The sequence below is a fragment of the Scyliorhinus torazame genome, chromosome 13 (assembly GCF_047496885.1).
Source record: "Scyliorhinus torazame isolate Kashiwa2021f chromosome 13, sScyTor2.1, whole genome shotgun sequence".
NCBI lineage: Eukaryota > Metazoa > Chordata > Chondrichthyes > Carcharhiniformes > Scyliorhinidae > Scyliorhinus > Scyliorhinus torazame.
Window position 1 is genome coordinate 101757752 of NC_092719.1, and position 22153 is coordinate 101779904.

Sequence of the window (22153 nt, forward strand, 5' to 3'; positions counted from 1 at the left end):
GATCGGAGTATTTTCGGTTGCATAGGGGAACAAGGCAGGGGTGCCCCCTGTCCCCATTACGGTTCGCTTTGGCAATTGAACCACTGGCCATAGCGTTGAGAGACTCTAAGAAATGGAGGGGGGTGGTTAGAGGAGGAGAGGAACATCGAGTGTCACTCTACGCATATGACCTACTGCAAGATGTGGCGGATCCTGTAGAGGGGATGACAAGGTTATGCAGGTATTGAGGGAGTTTGGAGATTTTTCGGGATATAGGCTAAATATGGGGAAGTGTGAGCTTTTTGTAATACACCCTGGGGATCAGGGAAGAGGAATAGACGCCCTGCCGTTAAGGAGAGTGGAAAGGAGCTTCCGATATTTGGGGATTCAGGTAGCTAGGAGCTGGGGAACTCTACACAAACTCAATCTGACACGGCTGGTGGAGCAGATGGAGGAGGATTTCAAGAGGTGGGATATGCTGCCGCTCTCACTGGCGGGCAGAGTGCAGGCGGTAAAAATGATGGTCCTCCCAAGGTTTCTTTTTGTGTTTCAATGTCTCCCCATTCTGATCACCAAGGTCTTTTTCAAGAAAATAGACAGGAGTGTTATGAGTTTCGTGTGGGCAGGGAAGACCCCGAGGGTAAGGAGGGGTTCCTGCAGCGCAGCAGGGACAGAGGGCGACTGGCGTTGCCGAATCTGGACGACTACTATTGGGGCGCCAATGTGGCGATGGTTTGTAAGTGGATGAGGGAGGGAGAGGAAGCGGAGTGGAAGAGGCTGGAGATGGCGTCCTGTAAGGGAACGAGCCTAAAGGCGCTGGTGACGGCGCCACGGCCGCTCTCCCCGAAAAGGTATACCACAAACCCAGTGGTGGTGGCAACCTTAAGGATCTGGGGGCAATGAAGGTGACACAGGGGGTGACGGGTGCCTCGGTGTGGTCCCCGATCAGGAACAACCATTGGTTTGTCCCAGGAAGGATGGACGGAGGGTTCCAGAGCTGGCATCGAGCAGGAATTAGGAGATTGAGAGATTTGTTTATTGACGGGACGTTCGCGAGACTGGGAGCGCTGGAGGAAAAGTACGAGTTGCCCCCAGGGAATATCTTTAGATACATGCAAGTGAGGGCGTTTACGAGGCAACAGGTGAGGGAATTTCCGCTGCTCCCGACACAGGAATCCAGGATAGAGTGATTTCCGAGGTGTGGGTCGGGGAGGGCAAAGTGTCCGAAATATATCAGGAGATGAGAGGCGAGGGGGAGGCGCTGGTAGAGGAGCTGAAGGGAAAATGGGAAGATGAGCTGGGGGAGGAGGTTGAGGAGGGGCTGTGGGCTGATGCCCTAAGTAGGGTAAATTCCTCGTCCTCGTGTGCCAGGCTTAGCCTGATACAATTCAAGGTTCTACACAGAGCACATATGACGGGAGCAAGACTGAGCAGGTTCTTCGGAGTGGAGGACAGGTGCGGGAGGTGCTTGGGAAGCCCAGCGAGCCACACACACACATGTTCTGGTCGTGTCCGGCACTGGATGAGTACTGGAGGGGAGTGGCAAAGGTGATTTCAAAGGTGGTGAAGGTCCGGGTCAAGCCAGGCTGGGGGTTAGCTATATTTGGGGTAGCGGAAGAGCCGGGAGTGCAGGAGGAGAAAGAGGCCGATATTCTGGCCTTTGCGTCCCTGATAGCCCGGCGAAGGATCCTACTTATGTGGAAGGAAGCGAAATACCCCGGCGTGGAGGCCTGGATAAACGATATGGCAGGGTTCATAAAACTGGAATGAATGAAATTTGCGCTGAGAGGATCGGCTATGGGGTTCTCCAGGCGGTGGCAACCGTTCCTTGACTACCTCGCAGCACGTTAAGGGAAAATAGATCGGCAGCAGCCCAGATTGGGGGGGGGGGGGGGGGGGGGGAGCACTAAAAAACTTTTTTCTTTGTTGTCACTTTGTTAGCTCACTATTTTATTTAAATAATGTTATTTATCGGCTATTGTGTTATTTTTATGTTGATTTGTAAAGTGGAAAAATTCTGTTTGAAAACTTTAATAAAATATATATATTTTTTAAAAGGTGGGACATGTTGCCACTCTCGCTGGCAGGCAGGGTACAGTCGATTAAAATGGTGGTTCTCCCGAAGTTTATTTTTGTATTCCAATGCCTCCCAATTGTGATTACCAAGGCCTTATTTACGAGGGTAAGCAGGAGCATTATGGGATTTGTGTGGGCGAGCAAGACCCCGATGGTAAGGAGGGGCTTCCTGGAGCGTAGCAGAGATAGAGGGTTGGCGTTGCCGAATCTGGGTGGCTACTACTGGGCAGCCAACGTGGCGATGATCCGTAAGTGGGTGATGGAGGGAGAGGGGGCGGCGTGGAAGAGGTTGGAGATGGCGTCCTGCAAAGGAACGAGCCTGGGGGCACTGGTGACGGCACCGCTGCCGCTCTCGCCGACAGGGTACACCACGAGCCCGGTGGTGGCGGCAACGTTAAAGATCTGGGGGCAGTGGAGACGACATAGGGGAGCGATGGGAGCCTCGGTGTGGTCCCCGATCAGGGATGACCATCGGTTTGTCCCAGGAAGGATGGACGGGGGGTTTCAGAGCTGGCATCGGGCAGGGATTAGAAGAATGGGGGACCTGTTCATCGACGGGACGTTTGCGAGCTTAGGGGCGCTGGAGGAGAAATTTGGACTACCCCCGGGAAATGCTTTCAGGTATATGCAAGTGAGGGCGTTTGTGAGGCAGCAGGTGAGGGAATTCCCGCTGCTCCCGGCACAGGGGATTCAAGACAGGGTGATTTTGGGCGTATGGGTCGGGGAGGGCAAGGTGTCGCCGATATACCAGGAGATGAAAGAAGAGGGGGAGGCTTTGGTAGAGGAGCTGAAGGGTAAATGGGAAGAGGAGCTAGGGGAGGAGATTGAGGAGGGGCTGTGGGCTGATGCCCTAAGTAGGGTCAATTCCTCTTCCTCGTGGGCCAGGCTTAGCCTGATACAGTTTAAGGTAGTTCACAGAGCACATATGACGGGGGCGAGGCTGAGTAGGTTCTTTGGGGTGGAGGACAGATATGGGAGGTGCTCAGGAAGTCCGGCGAACCATGTCCATATGTTTTGGTCATGTCCGGCACTGGAGGGGTTCTGGAGGGGCGCTGCGGGAACAGTATCTAAGGTGGTGAAAGTCCGGGTCAAGCCAAGCTGGGGCCTAGCACTATTTGGAGTAGTGGACGGGCCGGGAGTGCAGGAGGAGAAAGAGGCCGGCATTCTGGCCTTTGCGTCCCTAGTAGCCCGGCGAAGGATCTTATTAATGTGGAAAGAGACGAAGCCCCCCAGCGTGGAGGCCTGGATAAATGATATGGCAGGGTTTATCAAGTTGGAGAGGATAAAGTTTGCCTTCAGGAGGTCTGCGCAGTGGTTCTACAGGCGGTGGCAACCGTTCCTAGACTATCTCGCGGTGCGTTAGAGGAAGGTCGGACAGCAGCAGCAGCAACCCAGGGGAGGGGGTGGGGGGACATCTTTCTTGGGGGGGGCCCTTTCTGGGGGGCCTTTGAGCAAGAAAACACATGAATGACCCGGGAGGCTGAAATGTACGGGAGGAATCTAATGTACAAAGCTTTGTATCATATTGACTTGCCATGTTCATGTCTTGCTATGCAAGCTTTCTTTCGGTTGTGTTATCCTCACTGTCCCGGAGGACTGGAGAATAGCCAATGTCGTTCCTCTGTTTAAGAAGGGTAGCAAGGATAATCCAGGGAACTACAGGCCGGTGAGCCTTACTTCAGTGGTAGGGAAATTACTGGAGAGAATTCTTCGAGACAGGATCTACTCCCATTTGGAAGCAAATGGACGTATTAGTGAGAGCATGGTTGTGTAAAGGAGAGGTCGTGTCTCACTAACTTGATAGAGTTTTTTGAGGAGGTCACAAAGATGATTGATGCAGGTAGGGCATTGGATGTTGTCTATATGGACTTCAGTAAGGCCTTTGACAAGGTCCCTCATGGTAGACTAGTACAAAAGGTGAAGTCACACGGGATCAGGGGTGAGCTGGCATGGTGGATACAAAACTGGCTAGGTCATAGAAGCTAGAGAGTGACAATGGAAGGGTGCTTTTCTAATTGGAGGCCTGTGACTAGTGGTGTTCCGCAGGGATTAGTGCTGGGACCTTTGCTGTTAGTAGTCTATATAAATGATTGAGGAAAATGTAACTGGTCTGATTAGTAAGTTTGCAGACGACACAAAGGTTAGTGGAATTGCGGATAGCGATGAGGACTGTCAGAGGATACAGCAGGATTTAGATTGTTTGGAGACTTGGGCGGAGAGATGGCAGATGGAGTTTAATCCGGACAAATGTGAGGTAATGCATTTTGGAAGGTCTAATGCAGGTAGGGAATATACAGTGAATGGTAGAACCCTCAAGAGTATTGAAAGTCAGAGAGATCTAGGTGTACAGGTCCACAGGTCACTGAAAGGGGCAACACAGGTGGAGAAGGTAGTCAAGAAGGCATACGGCATGCTTGCCTTCATTGGCTGGGGCATTGAGTATAAGAATTGGCAAGTCATGTTGCAGCTGTATAGAACCTTAGTATAGTGGAGTATAGTGCTCAATTCTGGTCGCCACACTACCAGAAGAATGTGGAGGCTTTAGAGAGGGTGCAGAAGAGATTTACCAGAATGTTGCCTGGTATGGAGGGCATTAGCTATGAGGAGCGGTTGAATAAACTCGGTTTGTTCTCACTGGAACGACGGAGGTTGAGGGGCGACCTGATAGAGGTCTACAAATTATGAGGGGCATAGACAGAGTGGATAGTCAGAGGCTTTTCCCCAGGGTAGAGGGGTCAATTACTAGGGGACATAGGTTTAAGGTGAGAGGGGCAAGGTTTAGAGTAGATGTACGAGGCAAGTTTTTTTTACACAGAGGGTAGTCGGTGTCTGGAACTCGCTGCCGGAGGAGGTGGTGGAAGCAGGGTCGATCGTGACATTTAAGGGGCATCTTGACAAATACATGAATAGGATGGGAATAGAGGGATACGGACCCAGGAAGTGTAGAAGATTGTAGTTTAGTTGGGCAGCATGGTCGGCACAGGCTTGGAGGGCCGAAGGGCCTGTTCCTGTGCTGTACATTTCTTTGTTCTTTGTTTGTTCTAACACTTCCTCCCTCATAATAATGACTTGTATAGAACTTTGGTGAGGCCACAGCTGGAGTACTATGTGCAATTTTGGTCGCCATGTAATAGGAAGGATGTGGCGGACTGTCTCCGCAACCCCCCCTCCCCCACCCCACCCCACCGGTCCCCCTCCCCCACCCCACCGCACGGCAGGAGAATGCGGGGCAAGACGAGCAGCAGTCCAGACAAAAGCGGGGACCAGAGCGTGGACCGAGCCAGCGGCAAAGACCCCCCTCCCGGCGGCGACCACGAGGCAGGCGGCGGAACAAAGGAGGACTCCCGGCCCGACCAGAAGCCTCTCTCTCTCGACCCTCCTGACCCGGTGTGTGGGTGAGTGAGGGAAAAAAAAGAACTTCCCTTAAAAAACTTTTGTAAAAAAGATTTATTTTTTTTAATTTTGAAATAAAACCAAATATTTTTTAAGTGTTAAAGGGGAGAAGGGAGGGCGAAAGAAAAGGGGAACTAAAAATGCCAGAATGGAGCCAAAGCAGAGGGAGAAAGGGCACCAGAAGCAGAAGGGGCCATGGGTGAGCCCACTCAGACGAGCTAACCGGCGCACGAAGCGGCGGAACGGAAGGTTCGCCGCAACAAAAAGAACTGGACAGACAGGATGATTTTCACCATGGGCCAGGGAACTGGAAGGCATCTTTTGCCGAGGCGCTGAGGGAACATCAGCAGGAAAACAAGGCAGAGGCTAGAGTAGACATGGAGGCCGCGGTGAAGGCAGCAATGGCCATGACCCTGGCGGAGGTGCAGCTCACCCTGGGCAGAGCAGAGGAGAAACTGGAAGCCAAAGAGGCGACCATTAAGGAGCTGGAAAAAGCCGCGACTGACAAGAGCGACCGGATCACGGCACTGGAGAAGGAGGTGGCGAGACTGGACACAATGCAGGGAGCCTGAAGGGCAGAGTGGACGATCAGGAGAAGCGCTCGGGAAGGTAAAATGTAAAGATAGTGGGCCTACCAGAGGGGATCAAGGGTAGAAACCCCACGGCATACGTGGCCGAGATGCTGGGCAACTTAATGGGGAGGAAAACTTTCCCCAACCCACCAAAAATGGACAGAGCACACCGGTCGCTGCGGCCGAAGCCCAAGGCGGGGATCAACCGAGGGCAGTTATAGCTAAACTGCACCGGTACCAAGACAGGGAAACAATCCTGCGCTGGGCCAGGCAAAACAGAACCTGCAAATGGGAAGGACACTTCATCACAGTTTACGAGGACATTGCGGGAGAGTGGGGAAAAAGGGGGGGGAAGGGAGCGACCGGAGTGGGGGGGGGGGGGGGGGGGGGGGGTGGGGAGAAGAGACAGGAAAGGAGGGAAAAACAAGGCTAGAAGGAGAATGACAATAAGGTTACAAAGTGCCATCCAAGGGCTCGGAACAAGGAATCGCTGCAAGCAACCACCCGATACGTCTCTGGGCGAAGGGAGACTCCAGAGTGCAGGGCACTACCCACGTGGCAGACACACAGTGGGCAGCCATGTTGGGTGCCCTCTAGACACAGGGAAACCAAGGAGCGCAGGGATCCGACAGCATGGAGTGATTGCGGCCATCCTGGACGGCCCCCTAACAAAGGGGCGCGTACAAAAGGTAAGCATGGTTAATCCCACAGGAACGGGGGGACAGGCCCCCCACCAGGATAGTCACCTGGAACATAAGGGGACTCACGACCCAGTGAAAAGATCCAGAGTCCTCGCCCATCTAAGAAATATGAAAGCCAAAATAGTCTTCCTCCAAGAGACACACCAGAGAGTAGGACCGACTGTGGGTAAGAAAGGGCTGGGTGGGGCAGACCTACCATTCCTGCTATGGGACGAGAGCCAGGGGGGTAGCAATACTGATCAGCAAGAGGACGATGTTTAGGGCGACGAAGACGGTTACGGACCCAGAGGGACGGTATGTCATGGTCAGCGGGGCCCTGGATGGGGCACCAGTAGTAATAGTTAACGTGTACGCGCCCAACTGGGACGACATGAGCTTCATCAAAAAGACCATGGCAGAAATCCCCAACAGAGCGACGCATCGACTAATCATCCACCACGCTCCACACTACATGGACGTGAGGCTGAAGACGGGCAGGGCCCAACGCCCCGCATGGATGTTGGACATTACCCTACTAGTTGACAAGGCCTTCAACAAAAAGATATTGCAGTCCATAGCAGAGTACACTGAGAACAACCAAAACGGGGATGTCTCTCTCTCCACGTTCTGGGAAGCGCTAAAGGGCATAGTAAGAGGGGAAATTATCACTTTCAAAGCGCGATGAGATAGGGAAGAAAGGGCGGCTAGGCAGCAGCTGGTCGACTCCATACTGGAGGTAGACCGTAAATACTCCGAGGCCCCGACCCTAGAGCTTCTGGTGGAGAGGAAAGAGCTATAAAGGAACTTTGATCTGCTCTCCAACAGGAAAGCAGTGCACCAACTCCGCCAGGCACGTGGGACCCTATACGAACACGGAGACAAAGCCAGCCGCCTGTTGGCACAACGGCTGAGAAGGCAGGCAGCCACCAGAGAAATTGCACAAATCAGGGATACCAGAGGCACACTAGAAACAGAACCAGAAAAGATCAACAAAACCTTCAAGGCCTTCTACCAAGTGCTTTACACCACAGAGCCTCCAACGGGGGAGTCCAGGATAAAACAGTTCCTTGATGGACTGGAATGCCAGTCGTGGGGGAGGGCAGAAAACAGGGCCTGGAAGCACCACTAGCACTGGGAGAGGTCATGGACAGCATTAGCTCCATGCAGGCGGGTCCCCGACGGACTTCTACAAAACATTTGCGACAGCACTGACCCCGCACCTGCGAGAGATATTCACAGACTCGCTAGCTAGGGGCACACTGCCACCCACGCTAGCACAGGCCTCAATCTCGCTGATACCTAAGAAAGATAAAGACCCAACGGAATGTGGGTCATACAGACCCATCTCACTGCCGAATGCAGATGCCAAAATACTGGCCAATACCTAGCCAAATGGCTAGAAGACTGCGTACCAGAGGTGGTCGCAGAGGACCAGACGGGCTTTGTCAAAGGTAGACAGCTAACCTCAAAAATCAGGCGCCTGCTGAACGTGATAATTACCCCCTCCGGGGAGAGAATACCAGAGGTGATCATCTCCCTAGATGCAGAAAAGACCTTCGACAGGGTCGAATGGAAATACCTCATAGAGGTACTGGAGCGGTTTGGACTTGGAACAGTATTCACCTCATGGGTAAAGCTCCTATACAACGCTCCCATGGCGAGTGTATGGACCAACAACACCAACTCCCGATACTTCCAGCTGCACAGGGGCACCAGACAAGGATGCCCACAGTCCCCGCTGCTGTTGCTCTAGCGATCGAGCCATTAGCAATTGCTCTCAGAGCAGCAAAAAGCTGCAGGGGGATCCGAAGGGGCGGCAAAAAGCACAGAGTCTCACTCTATGCAGATGACCTGCTCCTCTACATTTCGGACACACAAAGCAGCATGGACGGAATCACCGTGCTCCTGAAACATATTGGCGCCTTCTCGGGCTACAAACTCAACATGAGTAAAGAGAGTTCTTCCCAGTACACCCACAAGTAGGGGGGGCAGCACTAACAAGTAGGGGGGACTGCCGTTTAAACAAGCCCGACACAAATTCCGCTACCTGGGGATCCAAATAGCCCATGACTGGAAAGGGATCCACAAATGGAACCTCACCAGTCTGACAGAGGAAGTGAAAAAGGACCTGCAAAGATGGAACACACTCCCACTCTCCCTCGCGGGGTGAGTCCAGATGATCAAAACAAACGTACTGCCCAGGTACCTCTTCCTACTTAGATCTATCCCGATCTACATCCCCAAGGCCTTTTCAAAGCACTAGACAAACTAATAATGGCGTTCATATGGGGGGTGGTGCAAGGGGACCTCCCTCCGGGCCCTCGCCACGGCGGCACTCCCATCCCCACCCAAAAAACACTCCAGCAGCCCGGTGGTGATAGCCACCCTCCAGTCCTGGAACCAACTACGGCAGCAATTTGGTCTGGTCAAAATGTCGGACAAAGCTCCCATCTGCAACAACCACGGATTCACACCAGCGTTGACTGACGCCACCTTTAAAAAGTGGGGAAAGGATGGAGGGACACTGACAGTCAGGGCCCGATATACGGACGGCACGATCGCAACACTGGACGAACTGACAGAGAAATTCCAGCTAGCCAAGGGGAACGAGCTAAGGTACCTGCAACTCAAAAACTTCCTACAAAAGGAGACAAGGACGTACCAACAACCGCCACGACAGACATTACTGGAAGAGTTACTGGACGCAAGCATCCCAGATAAAGGGATCTGTAGCGACATGTCTGACCGACTGGTAGAAAGGGCCGACACCGTACTGGACGCAACAAGAAAGAAATGGGAGGAAGACCTGGGGATTGAAATAGGGTGGGGACTCTGGAGCGAAGCACAGCATAGGGTCAACTCCACCTCCACGTGTGCAAGGCTCAGCCTGACGCAACTAAAAGTGGCACATAGAGCCCACTTAACAAGAACTCGTATGAGTAGGTTCTTCCTGGAGGTGGAGGATAGATGTGAACAGTGCCAAGGAGGACCGGCCAACCACACCCACATGTTCTGGTCTTGCCCCAGACTTGCGGGGTACTGGACAGCCTTCTTCGAGGCAATGTCCAAAGTGGTGAGGATGAGGGTGGAGCCATGCCCGAAAGTGGCGTTCTTCGGGGTATCAGACCAGCCAGATCTATTCCTGGGGAGGAGGGTCGACGCCCTTGCCTCTGCCTCCTGATCGCCCGCCGTAGAATCCTGTTCGGCGGGGCAGCTAAACCAAAGAGAAAAGAAAGGCGAACCACAGGAGAAGGGGAGGGGGGTGGAGAAGAGGGAGGAGACAGGGAACAATAGAGGGGAACCAGAGAGATGGGGGGAGGTAAGGGAATGATAGCCGGAATGAGGGCACGATAAACGATAACAAGCTTGGCAAATACAGGATCAGAGAGCAAGGAAAATATGGGCGAAAGACGGGACGAATGGCCGAAGCGGAGGTGAACGCGAGACGACAATGGCAGCGAAAACCGTCCAGGAGAAGCAAGTAACAACAGCAACACCAGATCCATTCACGTATTGCCCTCTCTGTATTGGACATAACTAATGCAAGGGTTTCTCCGGCCAAATGTATATGTACGTCCCCAGTTTCCCTCCGCCCACAAACAGGTGCCTACTTATGTGTTAAAAATAATATTGTTAACTGTTGAGCTAGTGCATAATATCCTACCAGTTTTTTTTGTGTTTTCTTCTCTTAGGGAGCTAGGGAGCAGCTGTTCCATTTAGAAGAGTCAGTTACGAGGAGACACAAGTTCAAGGTAAGTAGGAGGTTTAGGAGGAAAAGCATTTTTACCCAGAGGGTAGTGATGGTCTGGAATGCATTGCCTGGGAGGGTGGTGGCCTCACATCCTTTAAAAAGTACCTGGATGAGTACTTGTCACGTCATAACATTCAAGGTTATGGGCAAAGTGCAGGCAAATGGAATTAGGTAGACAGGTCAGATGCCTTTCATGTGTCGGTGCAGATCGATGGGCCGAAGAGCCTCTTCTGCACTGTATAATTCTGTGATTCTGCGATATCAGCCACGATCGAATGGTCCATTTACCTGATGGGCTAAATGGCCTAATTCGTCTCCTATATCTTATGGTCTTATCAGGCGGGATTGATGGTCTTGTGGTCTTATCAACAGAGGACTACCAAACCTGTGGATTCACACTCAGCTTTCAGAGACAAATTCAGTCAGGGTTTGCTTAGTATATGTACATCAAATTTCTGTACAGAGAGCACTCCTGATAAAAACAAGCTGTCAAAGAATGAGTCCAATTGGAGCTGATGTACTCGGGTATAGTTAAGAAGAATATTGTACAACAGAATAAGGGGATTGTCATTAACGCAGATGGAGAAAATGAGAGGGGAAAAATAAAATTAACAAATGAAAAACAAGGCTCCAATAAATAGCTTCAATGAATAGTAGTCAGACATACGTACCATCCTTAGCATAGGCCACACAGTATACAGTGTCCCTGTGTCCCTTGAGTGGTTGAATCAGAGTTCCATCTGAAGTGTCATAGACCTAGAAAAAGAACACTGCATTGATTCCATCATAACTGTAGACTTACTTTACATCGTCATCTATATCGTCAATGATACAGATTGAATGCAGGTTTAGAGCTGGAGATCTCTATCTATATTGTCAATGATTGATAGAAACCTACTTTTCTTACAGGTAATAAAAGTTTAAGGGAAGAAATGATTTAGTGACATTATACTATTAAAAATCATATATTACCATGACAGCAGAGAATGCTCAGAGCATGGGAAAAGATCTGATAAGGAAGTCAGTTTTCAAACTAACTATCCACGTTGCAGAATAGACTCATTGTTATCAATTCTGGGCAAACATCCCAGTTCTAGAAAACATGGTGGGAAACAGGTGGTTCGATCACACCATATTATGGAAACATAGAGAAATTCTCCCATGCCACATTATCTCTTAAAACTTGGTAGACAGACATTTCGGTCAATTAGATGAATTATAATTATTTTAACCCAATCACAGTCAGAAAGCGGACAGAGCCTCAAAAGATTATGATTTCCTTAAGAGACCAGGAGAAAGCCTTTGCTCGCTCTCTCTGAATTCATCTTTAACCTAACCTTTGAAACCTATTCTTACTTTGCATTGCAAACAGCTATTTTCTTTCGTTTCATTTTTGTATTGTGCATTTTGATCTGAAGAAATTGCCACAAACTGAATTTATTTTGAATTCAACTCAACCATCTGTATTTGCGTTGGACAAATCAGTAGACTTTAAAACTGACATAAATAAAGCTATACTTGGCCTCATCCAAGAAGCTCAGTCTCGAGTTCTGTAGATTAATATATAGTGCGGTGACACATAAATGTATTAACAAAGTATGGACCCATCAATGATACAAACTGAATACAAGGTTAGAGCTGCATCCCGACCTAGACTGTCAACGATTCAGATTAAATACAGGATTGGAGCTGCAGATCTCTCCCTTTATTGTCAATGTTACAGACTGAATATAGGATTAGACCTGCAGATCGCGATCTATATCCTCAATGACACAGAGTGAATACAGGATAGAGTTGGAGATCTAAGGGCAGCACGGTAGCATTGTGGATAGCACAATTGCTTCACAGCTCCAGGGTCCCAGGTTCGATTCCGGCTTGAGTCACTGTCTGTGCGGAGTCTGCATGTCCTCCCCGTGTGTGCGTGGGTTTCCTCCGGGTGCTCCGGTTTCCTCCCACAGTCCAAAGATGTGCAGGTTAGGTGGGTTGGCCGTGATAAATTGCCCTTAGTGTCCAGAATTTCCCTTAGTGTTGGGTGGGGTTGCTGGGTTGTGGGGATAGGGTGGAGGTGTTGACCTTGGGTAGGGTGCTCTTTCCAAGAGCCGGTGCAGACTCGATGGGCCGAATGGCCTCCTTCTGCACTGTAAATTCTATGATAATCTATGATAATCTCTTTCTGTATCGTCAATGATACAAACTGAATACAGGATTGGAGCTGCAGTCTCTATCTATATCCTCAATGATACAGAGTGAATACAGGATAGAGTTGGAGATCTCTTTCTGTATCGTCAATGGTACAAACTGAATACAGGATTGGAGCTGCAGATCTCTCTCTCTATTGTCAATGGTACAGACTGAATACAGGGTTAGAGCTGGAGATCTCACTTGCACGATTGTCAATGATACAAACTGAATTTGGGATTAGAGCTGCAGATCTCTATCTATACCCTCAATGATACAGACTGAATTACAGGATAGAGTTGGGGATCTCTATCTGTATCATCAATATACAGATTGAATACAGGGTTAGAGCTGGAAATCTCAGGGCAGCACGGTGAGCAGTGGTTAGCACTGCTGCCTCACAGAGAAGGGGACCCTGGTTCGATCCCAGCCCCGGGTCACTGTCCATGTGGAGTTTGCACATTCTCCCTGTCTGCATGGGTCTCACCACCACATCCCAAATAGATATGCAGAGTAGGTTAATTGGCCACGCTAAATTGGCCTTTAATTGGAAAAATAGAACTGGGTCCTCTAAATGTATATTAAAAAAAAGAGCTGGATATTTCTATTTATATCGTCAATGATACAGACTGAATACAGGTTTAGAGCTGGAGATCCCCATCTATATCGTCAATGATACAGACTGCATACAGGTTTAGAGCTGGAGATCCCCATCTATATCGTTGATGATACAAACTGAATCAGAGTTAGAGCTGGAGATCCCCATTTATATCGTCAATGATACAGACTGAATACAGGGTTAGAGCTGAAGATCGCTATATTGTCAGTGATACAGACTGAATATACAACTCCATGAACATACCTCCTGCCCCACCAGAGGTGCAAACACCCTGGACCACTGCTACAAAGGTGCCTACCGCTCCATTCCCTGACCACACTTTGACAAATCCGACCCTAAGTCGGTACTCCTACTTCCGGCTTACAAACAGCAACTCAAGTGTGCTGAACCAGTCAAGAAAACCGTGCAGTGCTGGTCTGAGGCATCAGAGGACACTCTTCGCGATTGCTTGGAGTCTGTGGACTGGTCCATATTCAAGGCGGCGGCAGCGAACCTCAACGAGTACGCAACCACCGTCACAGATTTCATCAATAAGTGTGTCGAGGACTGTGTAGCAAAGAAGACAATGCGGGTGTTCCCCAATCGGAAACCCTGGCTCAACCAAAAGGTTCACTCCCTGCTAAAGTCCAGGACGGAGGCATTCAAGTCTGACGGCCCTGACCTATATAAGAAATCCAGGCACGACGTACGGAAAGCCATCAGTGACGCCAAAAGACAATACCACATCAAACTAGAGTCCCAGGGGCAGCACGGTGGCGCAGTGGTTAGCATTGCTGCCTCACAGCGCCGAGGTCCCAAGTTCGATCCCGGCTCTGGGTCGCTGTCCGAGTGGAGGCTGCACATTTTCCCCGTGTTGCGTGGGTTTTACCACCATAACCCAAAGATGTGCAGGGTAGGTGGATTGGCCACGCTAAATTGCCCCTTAATTGGAAAAATGAATTGGTACTCTAAATGTTTTTTAAAAATCTAGAGTCCCAGGCCAACATTACAAACGCAAGACGTCTATGGCAGGGTTTACATGAGATCACAGGCTATAAAGCAAGGCCAGGTGGAATCTCTGGGGCTGGAGCATCCCTCCCCGATGAACTGAGTAAGTTCTATGCCCGCTTTGAACAGTCAGCCAATACATCAGTGCCATCCGCCACAACAGCCTTGGACACACCCATACCCACTGTTACAGCCTCGTAGCTAAGAGCTGCCTTCTTGAAAGTAAACCTGCAGAAAGTGATGGGCCCCGACGGAATCCCTGGGCGAGCACTCAGAGCCTGTGCTGAGCAGCTGGCGTGTATTCGCAGATATCTTCAACACCTCACTTCTCCGCTCCGAGGTCCCTACCTGCTTCAAGAAGCCCACCATAATACCAGTACCAAAGAAGAACAAGGTAGCGGGCCTCAACGACTACCGACCGGTGGCCCTGACGTCTGTTATCATGAAATGCTTTGAGCTGCTCCTGTATATTTCCGACCTGTTAGGGAGTTTTCGGGGTTTAAATTGAATATGGGGAAAAGTGAGACGTTCGCAATCCAGACGAGGGGTCAGGAGAGAGGACTGGGAGAGCTGCCGTTTAGATTGATGGGAGGGAGCTTCCGCTATTTGGCATGGGAACATTACATAAGCTAAATTTTACCCCGCGGTCACTGGCGGGGAGGGTACAGACCGTGAAAATGACAGTCCTCCCCAGATTTTTGTTGGTTTTCCAGTGCCTCCTCATCTTTATCCCAAGGGCCTTTTTTAAAACGGGTAAACAAGGTGATTTCGGGTTTTGTGTGGACTGGTAAAGCCCCGCTAGTGACGAAAGTGTTGCTGAGGCGGCATCGTGTAAGGCACAAGTCTGGGGGCATTGATGACTGCACCTCTGCCATTCTCACCGGCCCGGTACTCCACAAGCCCGGTGGTAGTGGCGGCCCTGAGAGTCTGGAGGCAGTTGAGGAAGCACATGAGAGAGGAAAGAGCATCGGTCTGGGCCCCAATTTGTAATAACCATCGGTTTGCACTGGGAAGGGTGGATGGGGGGTTTCGGAGGTGGCAGAGAGCAGGGATCGAGAGGATGGGAAATTTATTCATAGATGGGAGCTTCCCCTGTTTGAAGGATTTAGAGGAGAAATCAGGGGTGACATTCTCCGACCCCCCGCCGGGTCGGAGAATCGCCGGGGGCTGGCGTGAATCCCGCCCCCGCCGGTTGCCGAAGTCGCCAGCACTGGATATTCGGCGGGGGCGGGAATCGCGCCGCGCCGGTTGGCGGGCCCCACGCTCGATTCTCCGGCCCGGATGGGCCGAAGTCCCGCCGATAAATTGCCTGTCCCGCCGGCGTAAGTTAAATCACCTACCTTACCGGCGGGACAAGGCGGCGTGGGCGGGCTCCGGGGTCCTGGGGGGGGGCGCGGGGCGATCTGGCCCCGGGGGTGCCCCCACGGTGGCCTGGCCCGCGATCGGGGCCAACCGATTCGCGGGCGGGTCTGTGCCGTGGGGGCACTCTTTCCCTTCTGCCTCCGCCACAGTCTCCACCATGGCGGAGACGGAAGAGACTCCCTCCACTGCGCATGCGTGGGAAACTGTCAGCGGCCGCTGACGCTCACGCACATGCGCCGCCCCGAGATGTCATTTCCGTGCCAGCTGGCGGGGCAACAAAGGCCGTTTCCGCCAGCTGGCGGGGCGGAAATTCCTCCAGCGTCGGCCTAGCCCCTCAATGTTGGGGCTCGGCCCCCAAAGATGCAGAGCATTCCGCACCTTTGGGGCGGCGCGATGCCCGTCTGATTGGCGCCGTTTTGGGCACCAGTCGGCGGACATCGCGCCGTTTCGGGAGAATTTCGCCCCTGAATTGCCAGCAGGAAACGGATTCAGATATCTGCAGGTACGGGGTATTTTGCAAAGGCAGGTTTCGCCCTTTCCGCTCCTACCGCCACAGGAGATACAGGACAGGGTAGTTTCTAGAACGGGGGTGGATGAGGGGAAGGTATCGGATATCTACAAAGAACTCATGGAGTCGGAGATAACTCAGATAGAGGAACTAAAGGGCAAATGGGAAGATGAGCTAGGAGGAGAGATAAGAGGCAAGTCTGTGGGCAGATTCCTTGAGCAGAGTCAATACGTCCTCATCATGTGCCAGGCTCAGCCTGGTACAATTTAAGGTAGTCCACCGGGCACACATGACGGTGGCCCGGAGTTAGGCTTTTTTGTTTCGGGTAGGAGGGACTTGTTCGGGATGGAGATGATTTATGCACTATGCTTATATTTGGATTTGCATTGTTTACTGTTGTTGTTAGTTATTATTATAAAATTACAAATACCTAAATAAAATGTTTTTTAAAAAATAAAAACGGAATACACGTTTAGAACTGGAGATCTCTATCTGTAGTGGCAATGATACAGACTGAATACAGGGTTAGAGCTGCAGATCGCTATCTATATCGTCGGGCAGGATGGTCGGCATGGGCTTGGAGGGCCGAAGGGCCTGTTCCTGTGCTGTACATTTCTTTGTTCTTTGTTGTCAATGATACGGACAGGATACAGGATAGGAGCAGGTCCTTTACATCAGTGCTCCAGCTGACATGAGCTGAATTTCAAGGTTCAGCCTGTACCCCAAACACAGGCCTGTTGAGGGTGGAGATGTAACTGCTTTGTGGCTTCAATTCCCATGCCGACTAAGGTTATTCATAATGACCCCGCCTTGTCAACCTTGTCCATTGTCTGAGGTGTGGTGATTCGCAGGTTAAATCACCACCAGTCGGCTCTCCCTCCCATGGTACTTTACTTTTCTGGTGAAATTTGTAACTATTTTTCAGTGAAGGTGATAGCGTGTGACAGTAGACTCGACCAAAAAAACTGTGCATTTTCACACATTAGTGGGTTCTGGCTATTTTGATACATCTGACGAGTAATGTATTTCTATCGCCTGAGCCTCTATTTTGACAGCCATGTTGATTTTCATTTGTGGAAGGACAAAGGTAGCTTGTCAGTTAATATGCTCGTCCCCTGCCATTTGGCCTCTTTACAGCCCACTCTTGGACAGTCATCATCACCAGTATTTGCGCTGCAAGATCAATGCCAGTTCTGGCTTCTCAAACTAACAGAATTAAGTGGGCTCACTAAGAGCATTATCATGTATTATCTACGCGCACAGACATTTGTGAAGTGAGAATGTGATAAATGTATCCAACATACCAGAACTCGGTTTCCTGCTGCAACGATCAGCTGAGTCCCATCTGGTTTGAATGCAATGTCATAAATACTGCAGAAAGGTTAAAATAAAAAGATAGTTCTGTAAACTTAGAAGCAATTAACTAAGGATATGCAATCATATAAGAAATTACTTACAATAGTTAGAATAGAACAAAAACAGATTTGACAGTGTTCATTGCCCAAGTCTTTACCATTTCCTACCCTGGCTTATTCCTCAGTGTATAGATCAACTACCAGTGTATTAATTCCCCAGAGTATTACTTCCTCCAGGGATTATAAGCTCCTGTGTGTATTATCCCCCCCTGAATGTATTATTGCCAACGTAGCCTGTTACTCCACTCGTTACCTTTTCCCCAGTAATTGTCCCCCAGTGTATTATTGCTCCTTGTGCATTATTATCCCGTCCATCCATCCCCAGTGTATTATTGACCCCGCCCTGATGTGTATTATGGCCCCGCCCTGGTGTGTATTATTCCCCACCATGGTGGATTATTACCCCCACCACGGGGTGTATTCTTGGCCGCGGTGTATTCTTAACCCCCCCACCCCAGTGCCTATACTTCTCTCCCCGCCCGCCCCCCCAACGTGTCTATTCTTGCCCCAACCCCCACCTCGGTGTCAATTCTTGCCCCCACACCACGGTGACTATTCTTGCCCTCCCACCACGGTGACTATTCTTGCCCTCCCACCCCAGTGTCTATTCTTGCCCCCACACCCCGGTGTCTATTATTGTCCTCCCACCCCGATGTCTATTCTTGCCCCCACACCCCGGTGTCTATTCTTGTCCTCCCATCCCGATGTCTATTCTTGCCCTCAACCCCACCCCCGTGTCTATTCATGCCCCCCTCCCATGTCTATTCTTTGCCCCCTTCCAGTGTCTATTCTTGCCCCACCCCCCCTCAAGTGTTTATTCATGCCATCCCTCCAGTGTCTATTCTTGCCCCCACCCCTGTGTATACTTGCCTCCACCCCGGTGTCTATTTTTGCCCCCACCCCGGTGTCTATTCTTGCCCCCACCTCGGTGTCTATTCATGCCATCCCTCCAGTGTCTATTCTTGCCCCCACCCCTGTGTATACTTGCCCCCACCCCGGTGTCTATTCTTGCCCCCACCTCGGTGTCTATTCATGCCATCCTTCCCGTGTCTATTCTTGCCCCCACCCCGGTGTCTATTCTTGCCCCCACCCCGGTGTCTATTCTTGCCCCCACCCCAGTGTCTATTTTTGCCCCCACCCCAGTGTTTATTCTTGCACCCACCCCGGTGTCTATTCTTGCCCCCACCCCGGTGTCTATTCTTGCCCCCATCCCGGGGTCTATTCATGCTTTCCCTCCCGTGTCTATTCTTGATCCCACCACGGTGTCTATTTTTACCCACCCACCCCGGTGTCTATTCATGCCATCCCACCCGTGTCTATTCTTGCCCCCACACCCCGGTGTCTATTCTTGCCCCCACACCACGGTGTCTATTCTTGCCCCACACCCCGGTGTCTATTCTTTTCCCCACCCCGGTGTCTATTCTTGCCCCCATACCCCGGTGTCTATTCTTGTCCCCACCCCGGTGTCTATTCTTGTCCCCACACCCCGGTGTCTATTCTTGTCCCCACCCCGGCGTCTATTCTTGTCCCCACACCCCGGTGTCTATTCTTGCCCCCACACACCAGTGTCTATTCTTGCCCCCATACCCCGGTGTCTATTCTTGCCCCCATACCCCGGTGCCTATTCTTGTCCCCATCCCGGTGTCTATTCTTGTCCTCACCCCTGTGTCTATTTTTGTCCCCACCACTGTGTCTATTCTTGTCCCCACCCCGGTGTCTATTCTTGCCCCCACCCCGGTGTCTATTCTTGTCCCAACCCCGGTGTCTATTCTTATCCCCATCCCGGTGTCTATTCTTGTCCACACCTCGGTGTCTATTCTTGCCCAGCCCCCACCCTGATGTCTATTCTTTCCGCCCCCCCCACCCACCCCGGTATCTATTCTTGCCCCCCACACCCCGGTGTCTATTCTTGCCCCCCCCCCTCATCCCGGTGTCTATTCTTGCCCCCCCCCCGCACCCCGGTGTCTATTCTTGCCCACCCCCATCCTGGTGTCTATTCTTGCCCCCCCCCCATCCCAGTGTCTATTCTTGCCCCCCCCTCCCCCTCAAGTGTTTATTCATGCCATCCCTCCCGTGTCTATTCTTGCCCCCACCCCTGTGTATACTTGCCTCCACCCCGGTGTCTATTTTTGCCCCCACCCCGGTGTCTATTCTTGCCCCCACCTCGGTGTCTATTCATGCCATCCCTCCAGTGTCTATTCTTGCCCCCACCCCTGTGTATTCTTGCCCCCACCCCGGTGTCTATTCTTGCCCCCACCTCGGTGTCTATTCATGCCATCCCTCCCGTGTCTATTCTTGCCCCCACCCCGGTGTCTATTCTTGCCCCCACCCCGGTGTCTATTCTTGCCCCCACCCCAGTGTCTATTTTTGCCCCCACCCCAGTGTTTATTCTTGCCCCCACCCCGGTGTCTATTCTTGCCCCCACCCCGGTGTCTATTCTTGCCCCCATCCCGGGGTCTATTCATGCCTTCCCTCCAGTGTCTATTCTTGATCCCACCACGGTGTCTATTTTTACCCACCCACCCCGGTGTCTATTCATGCCATCCCACCCGTGTCTATTCTTGCCCCCACACCCCGGTGTCTATTCTTGCCCCCACACCACGGTGTCTATTCTTGCCCCACACCCCGGTGTCTATTCTTTCCCCCACCCCGGTGTCTATTCTTGCCCCCATACCCCGGTGTCTATTCTTGTCCCCACCCCGGTGTCTATTCTTGTCCCCACACCCCGGTGTCTATTCTTGTCCCCACCCCGGCGTCTATTCTTGTCCCCACACCCCGGTGTCTATTCTTGCCCCCACACACCGGTGTCTATTCTTGCCCCCATACCCCGGTGTCTATTCTTGCCCCCATACCCCGGTGCCTATTCTTGTCCCCATCCCGGTGTCTATTCTTGTCCCCACCCCTGTGTCTATTTTTGTCCCCACCACTGTGTCTATTCTTGTCCCCACCCCGGTGTCTTTTCTTGCCCCCACCCCGGTGTCTATTCTTGTCCCAACCCCGGTGTCTATTCTTATCCCCATCCCGGTGTCTATTCTTGTCCCCACCCCGGTGTCTATTCTTGCCCAGCCCCCACCCTGGTGTCTATTCTTTCCGCCCCCCCCCACCCACCCCGGTATCTATTCTTGCCCCCCACACCCCGGTGTCTATTCTTGCCCCCCCCCTCATCCCGGTGTCTATTCTTGCCCCCACCCCGGTGTCTATTCTTGCCCCCACCCCAGTGTCTATTTTTGCCCCCACCCCAGTGTTTATTCTTGCCCCCACCCCGGTGTCTATTCTTGCCCCCACCCCGGTGTCTATTCTTGCCCCCATCCCGGGGTCTATTCATGCCTTCCCTCCCGTGTCTATTCTTGATCCCACCACGGTGTCTATTTTTACCCACCCACCCCGGTGTCTATTCATGCCATCCCACCCGTGTCTATTCTTGCCCCCACACCCCGGTGTCTATTCTTGCCCCCACACCACGGTGTCTATTCTTGCCCCACACCCCGGTGTCTATTCTTTCCCCCACCCCGGTGTCTATTCTTGCCCCCATACCCCGGTGTCTATTCTTGTCCCCACCCCGGTGTCTATTCTTGTCCCCACACCCCGGTGTCTATTCTTGTCCCCACCCCGGCGTCTATTCTTGTCCCCACACCCCGGTGTCTATTCTTGCCCCCACACACCAGTGTCTATTCTTGCCCCCATACCCCGGTGTCTATTCTTGCCCCCATACCCCGGTGCCTATTCTTGTCCCCATCCCGGTGTCTATTCTTGTCCTCACCCCTGTGTCTATTTTTGCCCCCACCCCGGTGTCTATTCTTGTCCCAACCCCAGTGTCTATTCTTATCCCCATCCCGGTGTCTATTCTTGTCCCCACCTCGGTGTCTATTCTTGCCCAGCCCCCACCCTGGTGTCTATTCTTTCCGCCCCCCCCCACCCACCCCGGTATCTATTCTTGCCCCCCACACCCCGGTGTCTATTCTTGCCCCCCCCCTCATCCCGGTGTCTATTCTTGCCCCCCCCCCCCGCACCCCGGTGTCTATTCTTGCCCACCCCCATCCTGGTGTCTATTCTTGCCCCCCCCCCCCATCCCAGTGTCTATTCTTGCCCCCCCCTCCCCCTCAAGTGTTTATTCATGCCATCCCTCCCGTGTCTATTCTTGCCCCCACCCCTGTGTATACTTGCCTCCACCCCGGTGTCTATTTTTGCCCCCACCCCGGTGTCTATTCTTGCCCCCACCTCGGTGTCTATTCATGCCATCCCTCCAGTGTCTATTCTTGCCCCCACCCCTGTGTATTCTTGCCCCCACCCCGGTGTCGATTCTTGCCCCCACCTCGGTGTCTATTCATGCCATCCCTCCAGTGTCTATTCTTGCCCCCACCCCGGTGTCTATTCTTGCCCCCACCCCGGTGTCTATTCTTGCCCCCACCCCAGTGTCTATTTTTGCCCCCACCCCAGTGTTTATTCTTGCCCCCACCCCGGTGTCTATTCTTGCCCCACCCCGGTGTCTATTCTTGCCCCCATCCCGGGGTCTATTCATGCCTTCCCTCCCGTGTCTATTCTTGATCCCACCACGGTGTCTATTTTTACCCACCCACCCCGGTGTCTATTCATGCCATCCCACCCGTGTCTATTCTTGCCCCCACACCCCGGT

The 22153-nt window shown here is 52.0% G+C and overlaps 1 protein-coding gene across 3 annotated transcripts in view; it reads right to left on the reverse strand.

The window, feature by feature from the left end:
• ift122 (intraflagellar transport 122 homolog (Chlamydomonas)) overlaps positions 1-22153 on the reverse strand; it is a 459699-nt gene that overhangs the window by 415931 nt on the left and 21615 nt on the right. For all 3 annotated transcript variants that reach the window (XM_072472002.1, XM_072472003.1, XM_072472001.1), the window contains exons 2-3: positions 17410-17476; positions 11123-11207 (exon numbers count right to left, since the gene is read on the reverse strand). In XM_072472002.1, the coding sequence (XP_072328103.1) occupies positions 11123-11207; positions 17410-17476 (152 nt within the window). The remainder of the gene's footprint in view (positions 1-11122; positions 11208-17409; positions 17477-22153) is intronic.